This window comes from Podarcis muralis, chromosome Z (genome assembly GCF_964188315.1).
Source record: "Podarcis muralis chromosome Z, rPodMur119.hap1.1, whole genome shotgun sequence".
NCBI lineage: Eukaryota > Metazoa > Chordata > Lepidosauria > Squamata > Lacertidae > Podarcis > Podarcis muralis.
In genome coordinates, this window is record NC_135673.1 from 5,022,720 (window position 1) to 5,037,787 (window position 15,068).

Consider the following 15,068-nt stretch of genomic DNA (forward strand, 5'->3'; position numbering starts at 1 on the left):
TGGATTCCCGCTTCTCCTCACCCCAGAATCTCTCCTCCCCGAGACCACCCTTTAAAGTGCTTTAATGCAACAATGAGCGAGGATGGAGGTGGGTTTGAGGTAAGTGGCTCTGAGGCTTAATCCTTTGTTTGCTGCTGCTGCAGGTTCCCCCTTTACTTGTCACTCTGGACGCACAATGCAGGCAGCTCCGCCACCTCTACATAAGCATGTTGGAGAATATACATAGAGCGAGAGAGGCGCGGAGGGTGGAGAGACGAGAGCTTGCGCACCCGAGCATTCCCCGATTGGCTGGGCGATGCACAAAGACTCGGAGAGTCGCCATGGTCACGTGGCCCTGATGGCTTCCCATTGGATCCCGCGCACGCCTGTTCCCTCTCTCTCTCTCCCCCCCCCCCCCGCCTCTCTCTTTCCACTTTGTGCGGTTGCTGATTTGAAAGGAGGAGGAGGGAGAAGGAGCGGATCCGGCTGCGGGAGAAAAAAGCAAAGGGGTGGGGGACAAAAATATATATATACAAAAAAGGGAGGGAGGGTAGAAGGAGCTCGGCGTGAGGCTGCTTGACAACGCGGGAAGGAGGAGGAGGAGGAGGTGCGGGGGGGGGGGGACAATGCCATGGTGCCTCCTCCCGCCCAGCTGCTCTCTGCAAGCCGGTTCTGTGCCACCGTCAGTCCGGGCGTAGGAGCGCAAAGAGACACCCGGCAGCCGCAGGCGCCGCCTCCTGGGAAGCGAGAGTCTCTGCGGGGGGGCTGTTGGTTGTCAATGGCTGGCTGACCCCCCGATCCCCCGATCCCCGTTGTCGCCGCGCGGGCGAGCGGCTCCTGGCGCGGCTGAATGGGCGCGCGGGTGGATGGCTAGCCGGCCAGGCGGATGGAGGGATGCGGGAGACCCTGCGCGGCAACATCACCATGAGGACCTCGCCGCGCCGCCACCGCGACCTCGGCCGGCTCTCCCGGCTGCTGCTGCTCCTGCCGCTCTGCTTCACGTGCGCGCTGGCCCTTGACTCGGGGCCGCGGAGCGCCACCGCCGGGCCAGCAGCAGCCGCAGGAGGAGGCGGCGGCGGCGGAGGGTCCGGCTCCGACGGAGGGTCCACAGCAGCGGCATCGCCTGCGGGAGAGGTGCGCTCCGGCGCGGGAGCCGAAACGCCGTCTCTGCTCTCACCTTCGCCGGCTCCTACTCCTCTTCCCCGATCCCCTCTTCTGCTTCCCCCGCCGCCTCCTCTTTCTCCCTCGCCCACCACCCCGCAGCAAAACGGGGGCGAAGAGGAGGAGGAGGAAGAAGAAGGGAACGATCTTGGTTCCTGGGTGGCGGCGGCAGAAGCAGGCAACGCAACTGGGATCCAGCCCACCTTGGCGCCCCCCGATGACCCCCCAACCAAGCCTGCCGCTACTGCGGGAGCACAAGGGGGCAGCCGCTCCAGCTCCGAGGGGCCCGGCTCCGAGGCGCCCAGCCCCGGCAACGCCGCCTCGGCAACAGACGCGGCGTCCACGCAGGTTCCCCCGGCTCCTTCTCCAGCCTCGGCGTCCGCGGCTCCCCAAGAACCGACCCTCAGCGTCTGGTCCAGCAGCGTCCCCACCGCCGAGCCCTCGTCGCCTTCCGAGGAGGAAGAGAAAGAAGATCTGGTGGCCCATAGTGGGATAGGTGAGTGGACGTAGATCGCTTGTGGGTGACACAGGCGCATGCTAAAAACAAAAGCGTTTTGTATGCGGAGAGCTTACACTCACAGGGGAAACGTCGGGATGAATGGACACGACTAACTTAGGCCAATTCATGTCCATGGGTCTGTTCTGAGTAGTACGTCCTTGAATACAGTCAGTGCCATTCATAAGTCAGTTTTATCTTAAAGTCCAAGGGTCCAATGTAGATGTGGTTCCCAGGTAACCTTACCTATCCAGCTTCGGCAAAGGCACCTAGCTGATATTGCAGAGTTGGAAACGGTGCAGTAAAAATAGCAAGCGAAAATCGTTAGGGAGCTCCAGCAGCCCCCTGTTAGGAAGGTTGCAAAGGTTTGGGGTTTGTTTTTAACTAAGGGTGAGAGGTGTGGGGGGCGGGTAGAAGATTATTGCTGGTGTGGATAAATTGGCTGGAGAGAAAACGTTCTCTTAATGCTACAACCCAACAGGAAGCTGGATGTTGGGAGATTCAGTATAGACAAACAACAATGACTTATTCTCAACAGTTAAACCATTGAATTGGCTCCCACAAGAAGTAGTGGTGGCCCACGGGCAGCTTCAAAAGAGGGGACAGGGCATGGAGGGATGAAACTATCCTAGGAGCCTCATAAGATGCCTTATATTGAGTCAAGCCATTGGACAATCTAGCTCTGTAATGCCAGTACTGAACGGCAGCAGCTGTCCAGGATTTCAGGCAGGGGACATTCCTAGTTTTAAGGGGAGGGGCCAGGGATTGAACCTGAGCAGGTAAAACAGATGTTGGCTTGCTGAGCTGCAGCTGTTCGTTCAGTGGCTACTCACTGTGGTGGCTGTGTCTTACCTCCACTGTCCGAGGCAGGCAGGGGGCCTCTGACTACCAGACAACAGCAGCAGAGGTCTCCTGTTCTCTTGTCCTCTTGGGGAAGCAGGATGCTGGGTTAGGAAGGCCTTCGGTCTGATCCAGCAGGGTTCTGCCTATGTTGTGTTGCCTGTCACTGCTCTGTGGATGCTCGTTTAGAGATCGTGCTGTTACTTGTCCTGAGCCTCAAGGCTAGGGCAGGATAGAGCCACCAAAAGGAGGGGAGATGGCTTGATTTGTTCCCAAAGGCCCCAAGACCTTTATTGAAAGACATTCCTATGTGTGGACTAACATTTCAGGAAGAGGGAGGGTCATGCACCCCACTAATGAGTCAAGATTTAACATTTGTGATGCCATCACAGTTGGCACCCTATTATTAATGCCTCCAATATTAATACAAGTAGTATTTGTATTAATGCTACTATTATTACTTATTTGTCATTATTGCTTCATTTCAACAATTTGGGTTCAATGTATCTTTCTACTAGTAGGCTTGGTTGGGATAGACTACTGTCCTCTGTTATTAATATTTATTAATTGCTGTAGAGACTATTGTTATAGAGACTAGGGAATAAATTGTTGCCACCTCATATTAATATGTACTACAATGTGTTTCTTACTATTGTTTATACCATTGGTTGTCAGGACTTTTTTGGGAGGGGGTATAATCTCTTTCTCCTCCTCATACTCCTCCTTGTCCTAAGCTAGGGATAAATGTTGGTCCTCTATTATGGGAGGCAGTTGCTTTCTGGTTTTTTTGGACCAGTTCTTCAGATAATAGATCATTTTGTGGAATGATTTTTTAAGGATGCTCAAAATGGCAAAGGCAAGCAGCAGTTGTAGCAGTTGAAAGCAAAGAAGGAGAGTAAAATGAGAAGTGGTTAAAAGAGGCATGGAGGGAAATGTCTTCTTTGTGGGTAATATATTGATGGTTTTTGCTGGATGTTGGCCTTTGTCCTTGTCTATATTTTGAGGATTTGACCCATTTGCAGCATATTCTGGCTACTTCTAATGCCTGGTGGTCTCCAGATGTTTTGGAGAGCAGTTCCCATCAGCCCCAGCCACCATTGGAGCTCTCTCCCAAAACATCTGTAGGATACCAGGTTAGTATAAAGGTTGCACTAAAGCAGTTCTCCCTGTTCTGTTGCATTCCATGGCCTGGGGTAGGAACAACTCATAAACACAAGTGCAAATATTGTGGGGTGTTTTTAAATGAATTGTTAACTTGAGACATAAGGATGGCTTGAACTTTAAATAAACTAAAACATTTAACAAACCCACTAGATCTCCAGCATCCTACTCAATCTTAATCAGCTAGATCAACCTCTTAAAAACCGTTTTAGTGACTTAAAAGTTGGCCCTGATTAATCAAAACAGTGTTGGTGTAATAAGTGGTATTCAACATTTTTAAGGAGAGTGGCCATAGCTGAGTAGTAGTGCATCTGCTTTGCATTTGAAGGGTTCCAGGTTCAGTCTGTGGCACCTCCAGAAATAACTGGGGGAGACCCTCACCTGAAACCCTGGACAGCTGCTGCCTGTCTGTGTAGACGGTACTGAGCTAGGTGGACCATGGATCTAGCTCTGTATAAGACAGTTCCCAATGGGTGATAGTCAACTAAGCTTCACTCAGAGTACACCCACTGACATTAATGAACGTGACTAAGTTAGGTCCATTAATTGCAATGGGTCTGCTCTGGGTAGTGTTCAGCTGAGTTTTACTTTGCAGAAATAGGATGCTTCTTTCTTCCTGCTGCCCAAATTTTGTGTGTGTGTCATACAGTCTGAGACATGTAACCGGGGACAAGTGCATTAGTCATCATGATGGTGACATTTTACCCCCCACTGTCGGAGACAGTGTGCCTCTGATACCAGTTTCTGGGAGTCACAGGTAGAGAGAGTTGCTGTTGCACTCATGTCTTGCTTGCATGAGTTGGCCTCTGTGTGAACAGAGTAATGGTGGACCCTTGGTCTGATCCAGCAGGGCTCCGTTTATGTTCTTATAAAAATACATTGCCTTCCCTGCAGTAATGGAGCAATCCTAACTTTCCTTGTTGGGGAATGGCTGAAGCTCAGGGGTAGGTCCCAGGTCCAGCCTTTGTCATTTGCAGGTAGGACTGGGAATGCTTCTCACCTAAAACCCTAGAAAGCTGCCGCCAGAGATTGTAGGCAATCCTGAGCGACATGGACCAATGCACCTTTTGCAAGGCCAAAATTCGGCGCCCTCTGCTTCTCACCTTCTGTTCTGCTCAATTCACTCAGTCCCCAGTGTGGGGGAACCGGTTGCGCTGCCCTAAATCTGCCTCTGGCACAATCCTGAATGTGCCTACTCAGAAGCAAGCGGTGCTCAGTTCATAGGGACTTGAAGCTTCCAGGTCAATGGGTGAAGGGTTGCAACCAAAACCTTGTTTTGCCAGGAGTCAGCTCTGGTTCAAATTGCCCAATTCTGTAACAACATATAAGAAATGCTTCCTCAGGTGGATTCCAGGACCGGAGAAATGTGTTTGTGTTTTTGGCTACAAGGACTTGCACAATGGGTTGTATGAAACTGAAGCAGCTGGAGAACTGTATAATTTCTCTCTCTCTCTCTCTCTCTGTGTGTGTGTGTGTTTAAAAAAATGTTCTGCCATTCTCTGATTTTGTTATGATAATGATATTGATAACAGTATCATATCTTTTCATTAGTAATGCTTGACATAATAAAAGACCCTCTGACATGTGCATGGCTGCATGTGGCTTAACTGTACACAAGAAAGGGTCACGTCCATTGTTCCACCCACGTTTTGCCTCTGGCCCTGCTCACTGCTGCCATGTGGCCTCTGGAAGTTTGCCCAAGAGGGAATGTGGCCCTCAGGCTGAAAATATCTCCCCATCCCCAAATGAAATGCTTCCAATACCTATTAGTTCATATGGGGCTGAGGGAAGGTCCTGCATCTCCCCTTCCCACTGAACAGAAAGCCTTCGACCTTGACTGTCTCACCCTGTGCTGGGGAGCAGAAGGTTCTGCAGACCAATGGAGAGGCTATTTGCATGGCACTTTTGACAGCTCCCAAGATACATTCTAGCTGCACAAACTCCTATCACCCCTAGCTAGCAAGGCTAGAGCTCAGGGATGATGGGAGTTGTAGTCCAACAACATCTGGGGACCCACAGGTTGAGAACTGCTGATCTAGAGGATCTGGGAAACTGCAACTAATCCAGAATGCGGCAGCTAGACTGGTGACTGGGAATGTCCGCCAAGACCATAAAGCACCGGTTCTGAAAGACCTACATTGGCTCCCAGTTCAAAGTGTTGGTGCTGACCTTTAAAGCCCTAAACGGCCTCAGCCCTGTATACCTGAAGGAGCGTCGCCACCAATATCGTTCAGCCAGGCACTGAGGTCCAGCGCTGAGGGCCTTCTGGCGGTTCCCTCACTGTGAGAAGTGAGGTTACAGGGAACCAGGCAGAGGGCCTTCTCGGTGGTGGCGCCCACCCTGTGGAATGCCCTCCCATCAGATGTCAATGAAATAAACAACTATGACTTTTAGAAGACATCTGAAGGCAGCCCTGTTTAGGGAAGTTTTTAATGTTTGATGTTTTATTCTGTTTTTAATCTGTTGGGAGCCGGATGGGTGGGGTATAAATATTAATAAATTATTATTATTATTATTATTATTATTATTATTATTATTATTATTATTATTACCATTATCACCTGCCTAAGATCATCCTCTGATGCCCTTCTTTGTGTGCCTCTTCCACAAGAGATCCAGGGGGCGGCAACACGAGAACAGGGCCTTCTCTGCAGTGGCTCCCCATCTGGGGAATGCTCTCCCCAGGGAAGTTCGCCTGGTGCCTTCATTATACACCTTTAGGCGCCAGGCAAAAACGTTCCTTTTTAACCAGGCTTTGGTTGATTTGATTTACATCCTATGCCCTTTTAAAATGTGGTGTTTTTTTTGGGGGGGAGGTTATTGGGTTGTTTTTATTTTGATTATGTATTTTGTGGTTTTATATTTTGATTTCATTCTGTGAACCGCCCTGAGACCTCCAGGTATAGGGCAGTATAATAATAATAATAATAAACTTTGTGAGCTTGCAATCACTAGATGTGGGGGCAGACCCTAGCTTAAGTGTCTTTACAAGGGGATTAGGCAACTTTACATAGAATGTGTCTATCAAGTGCTGATGGTTCTTAAATAGCAAAGTCAAGCCTCCAGATTTGGACGCAGTCTATCTCCAAGTGCCAGCTGCCGGAGGGGAAGAGCAAGCGAGAGCTTTGCCCTTCCTGTTCTGCTTGTGGGCTTTCTCAGAGACAGCTGGCTGGTGATTGACGGTAATAGGATGATGGAATAGATGGACCAGACTTTGCTGACCACCAGATGTTTTGGGTGACAATTCCCATTGGCTGATAGAAGTTGTAGTCCAAAGCATCTGGAGGGCATCAGGTTGGTGAAGGCTCAGAGAGACCCTTAGTCTGATCCTGGAGACTCTTCCTGTGCCTTGCATCCCATACCCAGTTGCCTTGCCTGTGTTCTATAGCCTCCTAAATGTATGCGTAAAAGAGGGGAAAGGGAATTAGTAACTGGCTGTGGCTAAGCCATTTGCCCTTGGATTCAAGGAACCCAGCAGGTGCTTTGATACTGACTCATGTCCGCAAGCTACTGATTCCCCTCTTCCCCATACAGGCTCAGCTTATGTTCATGGAGACTGCTGGGCAAATAATTGCAAATCTTGTCTTGAGCAGTTATTGGTTTAAGTGTGGCGGAGAAAGGAAGAGGTATACCGTATTTATTAAATTTGACTCCTATTCTTATGTAGGCCTTGGAAGTGGTCTGCCTTTCCAGGGGCTGACCAGGTGCATACCTGCTTAGTTTCAGCGATGCTACAACAGCACCAGGTGTGCCTGGATTACTACTGCACCCAAGGTTACGTTGCCAAGGAACCTTTGCAGATGGATTCTGAGCCCGTGAGTCAGTTCCAAAAATAGCCTCCACATGTCCTTAGCACCGGCAAGGCTGCAGCAGTGTCAACTGCTCCCAAGTGAAAATTAAAAACCCCACGTGAAGCAATGAGGACACCCTGTTCAATAGTTGAGGCCCTTCTCTGGATGCTGTCTCTGAGTAGGGGCAGAAGTTGGTGACACAAGAAGGGGCCTTATCAGTGGTGGCTCCCTGTTTGTATAATACTCTCCCCAGAGAAGCATGCCTGCCATCTTTGTCTATTGGTGGCCCAGGCTTTGGCTCTTAATTTGGAGGGTAGTTAGTTATGTTTGCAGCCTCTTGATTTGCTTTTCCTTTCAGTGGCGTGAGCAGGATTTTCCATTTACATATTTATGGGTGACCATTTTTAGATTTTTCTTCAAAGTTAGATTTTGACTGTTTCATATGTTACCTATCTTGTCTTATTTTTTAAGTTGCTTTGAGACCCTTCAGTGAAAAAGTGATGAATAAATACAACAGAATACACACACACATACAAACACAAACACACAAACAACAATATTTATTGCACCTTTCTTCCGGGACAACAGACGTGGGCTGCCTCATTCCTTTTCATCCTAGCCTTTGAGGTAGGTTAGCCAGAAAACATAAAAAGAGCCTTCTGGATCAGGCTGAAGGGCCATACAGTGGTACCTCGCGTTGCAGACGCTTCAGGTTACAGACGCTTCAGGTTACAGACTCCACTAACCCAGAAATAGTACCTCAGGTTAAGAATTTTACCTCAGGATGAGAACAGAAATCGCACAGTGGCGGCAGCAGGAGGCCCCATTAGCTAAAGTGGTGCTTCAGGTTAAGAACAGTTTCAGGTTAAGAACGGACCTCCAGAACGAATTAAGTTCTTAACCCGAGGTACCACTGTATAGTTCAGCATCCCATTCTCACCATGACTGACTAAATTCCCTCCCCACCTTCTCACTATATAGAAGGATCTGGCAACTTCTGTTTCAGTGTATCTGAAGAAGTGTGCATGCACACGAAAGCTCATACCAAGAACTAACTTAGTTGGTCTTTAAGGTGCTACTGGAAGGAATTTTTTTTGTTTTGACTATGGCAGACCAACACGGCTACCTATCTGTAAATTCCTCTGGGAAGCCTGCAAGCTGGGCATGAGCAAAGCAGCACTCTTCCCACCTGCAGTTTCCGGCAACTAGTATTCAGAGGCATCCTGCCCCCAACCTTGGAGGCAGAGAGAGACTGACTGGCCTGTGGTTATCCAGTGAGTGCCTGGTTGTCCCTAGTCCCTGATTGATACAATACCAGCTTTTTCCAACCCGCAGCCCTCCAGGTGTTTCTGGCCTACAGCTCTCATTGTCCCTGACCACTGGCTATCCTGGCTGATAGGAACTGGAGTCCCGCATGTGCCCCCATAAATCCTGCCTCTTCTCAGTCAGCCCCAACCTGCCTGCCCTCTTCCTTACACCCAGGCCCAGAGGTGGCACTGCTTATCTCCTCCTCCTCTTCAGTCTCAGTGTTGGCTTCCTAGAAATCAGCAGGGAGGAGCAGGGCTGCAAACTTCCCACCTGCCATGGGCTCTGCCTACCACTGTTTAATAGAGATAAAAACATGTGAAAGGGTGGAGGGTTTGGGCAGCCTAAGAGGAACATTGGATCTTGGGAGCTGCTTTTCTCAATACATGATGCAAGATGGAAATGAAATGCATTTCAAGCATTTTGTGCAATAACGAATTCAATGTAGCATTGCGGCTTCTCAAACTTTTAAAGCCATCCAAGATAAGGAAGACAGTCTAATTCGACTATGGGGTGCAGCGCTCATCTCGTTTTTCAGGCCAAGGGAGCTGGCGTTTGTCCACAGACAACTTTCCGGGTCATGTGGCCAGCATGACTAAACCGCTTCTGGCGCAATGGGACACCGTGACGGAAGCCAGAGCAGCGCACAGAAACGTGTTTACCTTCCCGCCACAGTGGTACCTATTTATCTACTTGCACTGGTATGCTCTTGAACTGCTACATTGGCAGAAACCGGGACAGAGCAACGGGAGCTCACTGCATCATGCAGATTCGAATTGCCAACTTTCTGATCAGCAAGCCCAAGAAGCTCAGTGGTTTAGACCACAGCGCAACCCACTCCCCTATATATATATATATATCCCGCACACATACTGTATAATATTTGAAGGGATATATTCTCCACCTGCTCTGAGCAAAGCAATAACGTTTAAGGCTTGTTCACATGTTACACTGTACACAGGTACAAGTTGTACAAGTGTTTGCATAGTCTGTACATAATAGTTGAGCTGTGCAACCATTTCCCATTCTCACTGAACATTACGGGAGAAGTATTTCAGTATGCCGCTTAACGATTCATGTATACAGATAGTATACTTGTAGAATGTAATATGGGAACAGCTACACACATACACACTTTGTCTTATATAACACACATCTGTGCCATTCACACTTGATATTATGGTTCAATAAGCCACTTGACTGACCTTGCAGTTCCCAGAAAACATACATAGAGAATGAAAAAAACAACAAAATGCGCATATATGTACACCTTGCAGTGAGCTGCACTTATGTCGGTATTTTTCACCACCTGATTTCCATTGCAAAAGCATTTTGAAACATATTTAAGGAAATAACTTTGTAATGTGTCAGGAAGCTCCCTGCTACACTTTAAAATTGTCTCTGCTGCCACCAGTGAGGATGTGTCAGCAGCAGAAGCATTTTCTTTCATTGATCTTGGTTGTTCCTGAGATTTATAACCTGCCTTTCATCCAAACAGCAGCTGAAACCCACAAAGGGTTTCAGATAGCATTAAGAGCATGAGAAAACACATCACCTGTTACTTAAATGATAGCAAAAAAAGAGGCTAGGTGAAGGCATCAGGGAGGAGCATTCGATAAGCTGGCAAAGAGCAGGAATCTACCAAAACGTTCACCAGTAGTTAGGTAAAAAGTGTATCTTTTGCTCTGGCCAGAACACAGAAGCTTGAAGTCTCCTCCATCCTTAGGAACATAGGAAGTTGCCCTATACCATCCACCCACCCATCCATCTAGCGGTCAATCTGTGGGATTTCATACTGGCAACATTCCCAGCTGCATCTGGAGATGCTGGGGGCTGAGCTGTAGAGTTTGAAGGGGACCCCCAGGGGCCACCGAGTACAACCCCTTGCAATGCAGGAATCTCAACAAAAGCACCCATGACAGATGGCCAACCAGCCTCTCAGGTGCTGTACCATGGAGCCATTGTGCCTGGAGAAATGCAAAGACTCTCTGAGTTTCAGAAGCACAGGGAAATGGCAGGGACACTCTCTGGCAGCCTTTCCCAACTTGGACTCCCAGTTGCCCCAGGCACAGGCCCAGACCGGGGCGGGGGGGGGGCATATGGGCCACTTGGCACCGGCCTCCGATTCCAAAGGGGGCCTCGGTCAACATATTCACAATCGCAGGGGATGCAATTGTGGGGCGAAGGCAAGGATTCAAGAATTCGCAGAAAATAGAGCTAGGAAAGCATTTTTAAATGTAAATACATAAAATAATCCTTTTCCCTATGTACTTTTAAAAAGCACTATTGTATGTCTTTATTTTCCATTTTGTCTTTATATGCAGATATGGTTCAAGCCTTGAAATAAAATTATTTGTCAGCATAACTTTTGTGAAAATTATTAATATACTTACTTATTTATAAGACTTCAGTTATCCCCAGGGTAAAAAAAAGGGGGGGCACATTATCTACCTGGCCCGGGCCTCTGCCTGGCTCTGCAAGGCCCTGCTCAGGCAACATGACCAATGGTCAGGAATTAAATTAAAACCACAGGATGTGGAAGCTCCTTCTATGATCCTCATCAGTACTTCTTGCTTCTTCCTATGAGACATACTGCAGGGGGGTGGAAGCCAGGGTGTAGCTAGGATTTTTGCTGGTGCGGGGGGGGGGGGCAGAACGAACATGATTGGTCAGTTAGTTAAGTATTTCTATTGTTTTACTTGATGGCGGGGGGGGCAGCTGCCCCCTGCCACCCCCCCCGCTATGCCCCTGGGTGGAAGCTCCCCCCCCTGTCTTCAGCTGGGGAGGAGGGCACGGGTTTCTTTCTCACATTGTTGCGGGGCAACGAGTTCAGTTCAGACCACAAGTCCGCATTAAATACTGATTCAATTGTATTTTTATTGCTTCCTTTTACTTCTCTTTTCACATTTTATTCTCTTACCGTTTGAATTTTGTGAGATGTTGCATTGTAATATGGCAGAACACGATAAAGGAAGCTGTAGAAAAACAATTAAAAACCACACAGCTTCTTTTAGCACAGCACATTGTGATTGCTGCAACAAGTAGAAAAATCATGAAGTAATCCACCAAGTTCATCAAGTTGGGGGTGGACAGCATTTGGGAACCACTGTGAAGTGGTACCGTCCCAGCAGGTCTTTGCCTTGTGACAGTTCAGGTCTCTGTGTTTGTGCCAACAGCAGCCAGACAGATTATTCATCCAGTGCAGAGGTTGGGGGAAGAGGCACATTCCACCCATGCATTGGCCCACAAGACTCAAGGGAGGGAGGGACTGAAATCGAAATGTCACAGTCACATAAGCAGGAGCTGTTGACAGAGGCTAACACAGGAATCAGCCCCTGTGGCGATGCTTGGTCAAGGCAAAACTGGGAAACTGGATCTCTTAGCCTCCTTGTAACATATTGCTACTGTCTCTGAGCTTCAAAGTGTTGGTGCTGACCTTTAAAGCCCTAAACGGCCTCTGTCCTGTATACCTGAAGGAGTGTCTCCACCCCCATCATCCAGCCCAGACACTGAGGTCCAGTGCTGAGGGCCTTCTGGCGGTTCCCTCACTGTGAGAAGTGAGGTTACAGGCAACCAGGCAGAGGGCCTTCTCGGTAGTGGCGCCTGCTCTGTGGAACGCCCCCCCCCCAGCAGATGTCAAGGCAATAAACAACTATTTTACTTTTAAAAGACAAATGAAGGCGGCCTGTTTAGGGAAGTTTTTAATGTCTGATGCTGTACAGTGGTACCTCGGGTTAAGTACTTAATTCGTTCTGGAGGTCCGTTCTTAACCTGAAACTGTTCTTAACCTGAAGCACCACTTTAGCTAATGGGGCCTCCCACTGCCGCCGCGCCGCCGGAGCATGATTTGTGTTCTCATCCTGAAGCGAAGTTCTTAACCCGAGGTAATATTTCTGGGTTAGCGCAGTCTGTAACCTGAAGCGTATGTAACCTGAAGCGTCTGTAACCCGAGGTACCACTGTATTGTTTTTAGTATTCAGTTGGAAGCTGCCCAGAGTGGCTGGGGAAACCCAGCCAGATGGGCGGGGTATAAATAATAAATTATTATAATATTATTATCATCGTATTTTTCGCTCTATAAGACACACTTTCCCCCTCCTAAAAAGTAAGGGGAAATGTGTGTGTGTCTTATGGAGCGAATGCAGGCGGGAGGCTCTGCTCAGCGCTCCCTTTAAAGAGCTCCATGGAGCATGTGTGCGGCTCTTGGGGGCTTTTCCCCGAGGAGGGAGAAGGGCTGCCCTTCTCTCTCCTCGGGGAAAAGCCCCCAAGAGCTGCACACACACTCTGCGCGCTCTTTAAAGGGAGCACGGTTCTTGGGGGAGCCTTAGCCGCGTGCAGCCTCTCCCGGGCAGGGGATGAAGACTCTCCTTGCCCGGGCGAGGCTGCGCGCGGCTAAAGAAGAAGCCAGGACAGCAAGCGCGATGCATCCCACTGGCTGTTCTAGCTTCTGGCTTAGCCACGCGAAGCCTCCGCAGGGGAGTGGGGAGCCTTCATCCCCCTCCCCTGCGGAGGCTTCGTGCAGTTATCCCTGGCTTTTGCGGGAGGTGGAAGAAGGAACGGAGCGCGCGGCTCTGTCCCTTCTCCCACCTCCCAGAAAAGCCCCCAAGAGCTGCGCTCCCTTTAAAGAGCGCGCGACTCTTGCGGGAAGAAAGCCAGTAGGCTTGCTTTCGCTGAAGCCAGAAGGGCAAGAGGGATCGGTGCGCACCAATCCCGCTTGCTCTCCTGGCTTCAGGGGTAGCCCCGCAAAGCCTCCTGAGTGAAGATGGAGGAGCGCTCCCTCTTAGCTCAGGATGCTTTGGGTTCCTTTCTTATTTCTTGTTTTCCTCCCCTAAAAACTAGGTGCGTCTAATCGTCCGGTGCGTCTAATAGAGCGAAAAATACGGTCTTATTTTTACAAATGGCTCAAGCATGCCACTGATTCTCTCTTTACCACCCCTGCTTTCCTTCTTCCTCTTGTGTTTTGGCCTGGCTGGGATGTGTCCTTGAATTCGGTTACCCTTTGTCGGGGGGCAGGGGGGATGTGGGATTGTGGAAAAAACAGTGCACAAAAGTAAAACGTGAGGGCCTTGCCTATGGCCCTGACGACCACTGGAAGGATTGGGGCCCTTGGCTGAGGAAAGGTTTCCCATCCTTTATGCAAACCCAAACAAGGTTGACATGATCCTGATAGTCTCCTTTGAAGCTGCATGCAGTTTATATGCAAGAGATTGCCTCTTTGAAACCTTAGAAAATGTTTCCCTTTCCATGACGCCACTGACTGTCTCCTTGGCCTTGGCCAAGGTACTTTTCTTCCTGTTTCGTTTGCCACATCACCTCATCCTCACAACTCCCACCTGATTAAGAGGATTCCCTGTCAAAGCTTGTGAAGCTCTTTGAAGTTTAGAAATGCAAATTGTAATGATTAATGCTGGTTGATCTCTCTTAGCTCTGCTGCCTCCCCAAGGCACCAGTGATGACTTGAGGATGAGAGGAGAACACTTCTTAAATGGTCCAGGTGGTCAGGTTCTGAAATTTTAGCCCAGCCCCAAGAGGAGTGGAGGCAACTGCACCACTGCTGAGATTAGGGGTGATTTTGCAGTTCTCTGAATTTCTCTCCAGATTTTTGAATTTCAAATTATTTTATTTTGTTTCAAATTATTTTATTTTATTATGCAATATGTCTAAAATTAGGGGACGCGGGTGGCGCTGTGGGTAAAAGCCACAGTGCCTAGGGCTTGCCGATCGAAAGGTCGGCGGTTCGAATCCCCGCGGCGGGGTGCGCTCCTGTTGCTCGGTCCCAGCGCCTGCCAACCTAGCAGTTCGAAAGCACTCTTAAGTGCAAGTAGATAAATAGGGACTGCTTACTAGCGGGAAGGTAAACAGTGTTTCCGTGTGCTGCGCTGGTGCTGGCTCGCCAGAGCAGCGATGTCACGCTGGCCACGTGACCCGGAAGTGTCTGCGGACAGCGCTGGCCCCCGGCCTCTTGAGTGAGATGGGCGCACAACCCTAGAGTCTGTCAAGACTGGCCCGTATGGGCAGGGGTACCTTTACCTTTACCTTATGTCTAAAATTCTCCATTCTTCCGTTAAATACACAGAGACACACAGGGCTCTTTGCCGGCTTTGCCAACCCCACCTACCCCTCTTGCCAACTTCCTACCTTCCCACCTCACCCAAAACCCACACAGCTCCTTCTGGCCTGGGCAACCCCCCCCCCCCAAGCTCCTGACATCCCTCCAGACATCCTCCTGTCATTCCTTCCACACACAGCCACCCTTGGCAGCATCTTCCATCCCCACCCCCCAGACACCCCACTTCTTTCTACCCTTCCACAATTACAGCTCCTTCCATTTGCTG

The 15,068-nt window shown here is 49.3% G+C and overlaps 1 protein-coding gene across 1 annotated transcript in view; it reads left to right on the plus strand.

The window, feature by feature from the left end:
- Positions 1-457: 457 nt before the first annotated feature.
- MEGF9 (multiple EGF like domains 9) overlaps positions 458-15,068 on the plus strand; it is an 82,582-nt gene continuing 67,971 nt past the window's right edge. The window contains exon 1 of the mRNA XM_077922752.1: positions 458-1,636. Coding sequence (XP_077778878.1) covers positions 874-1,636 — 763 coding nt within the window. The 5' untranslated portion in view covers positions 458-873. The remainder of the gene's footprint in view (positions 1,637-15,068) is intronic.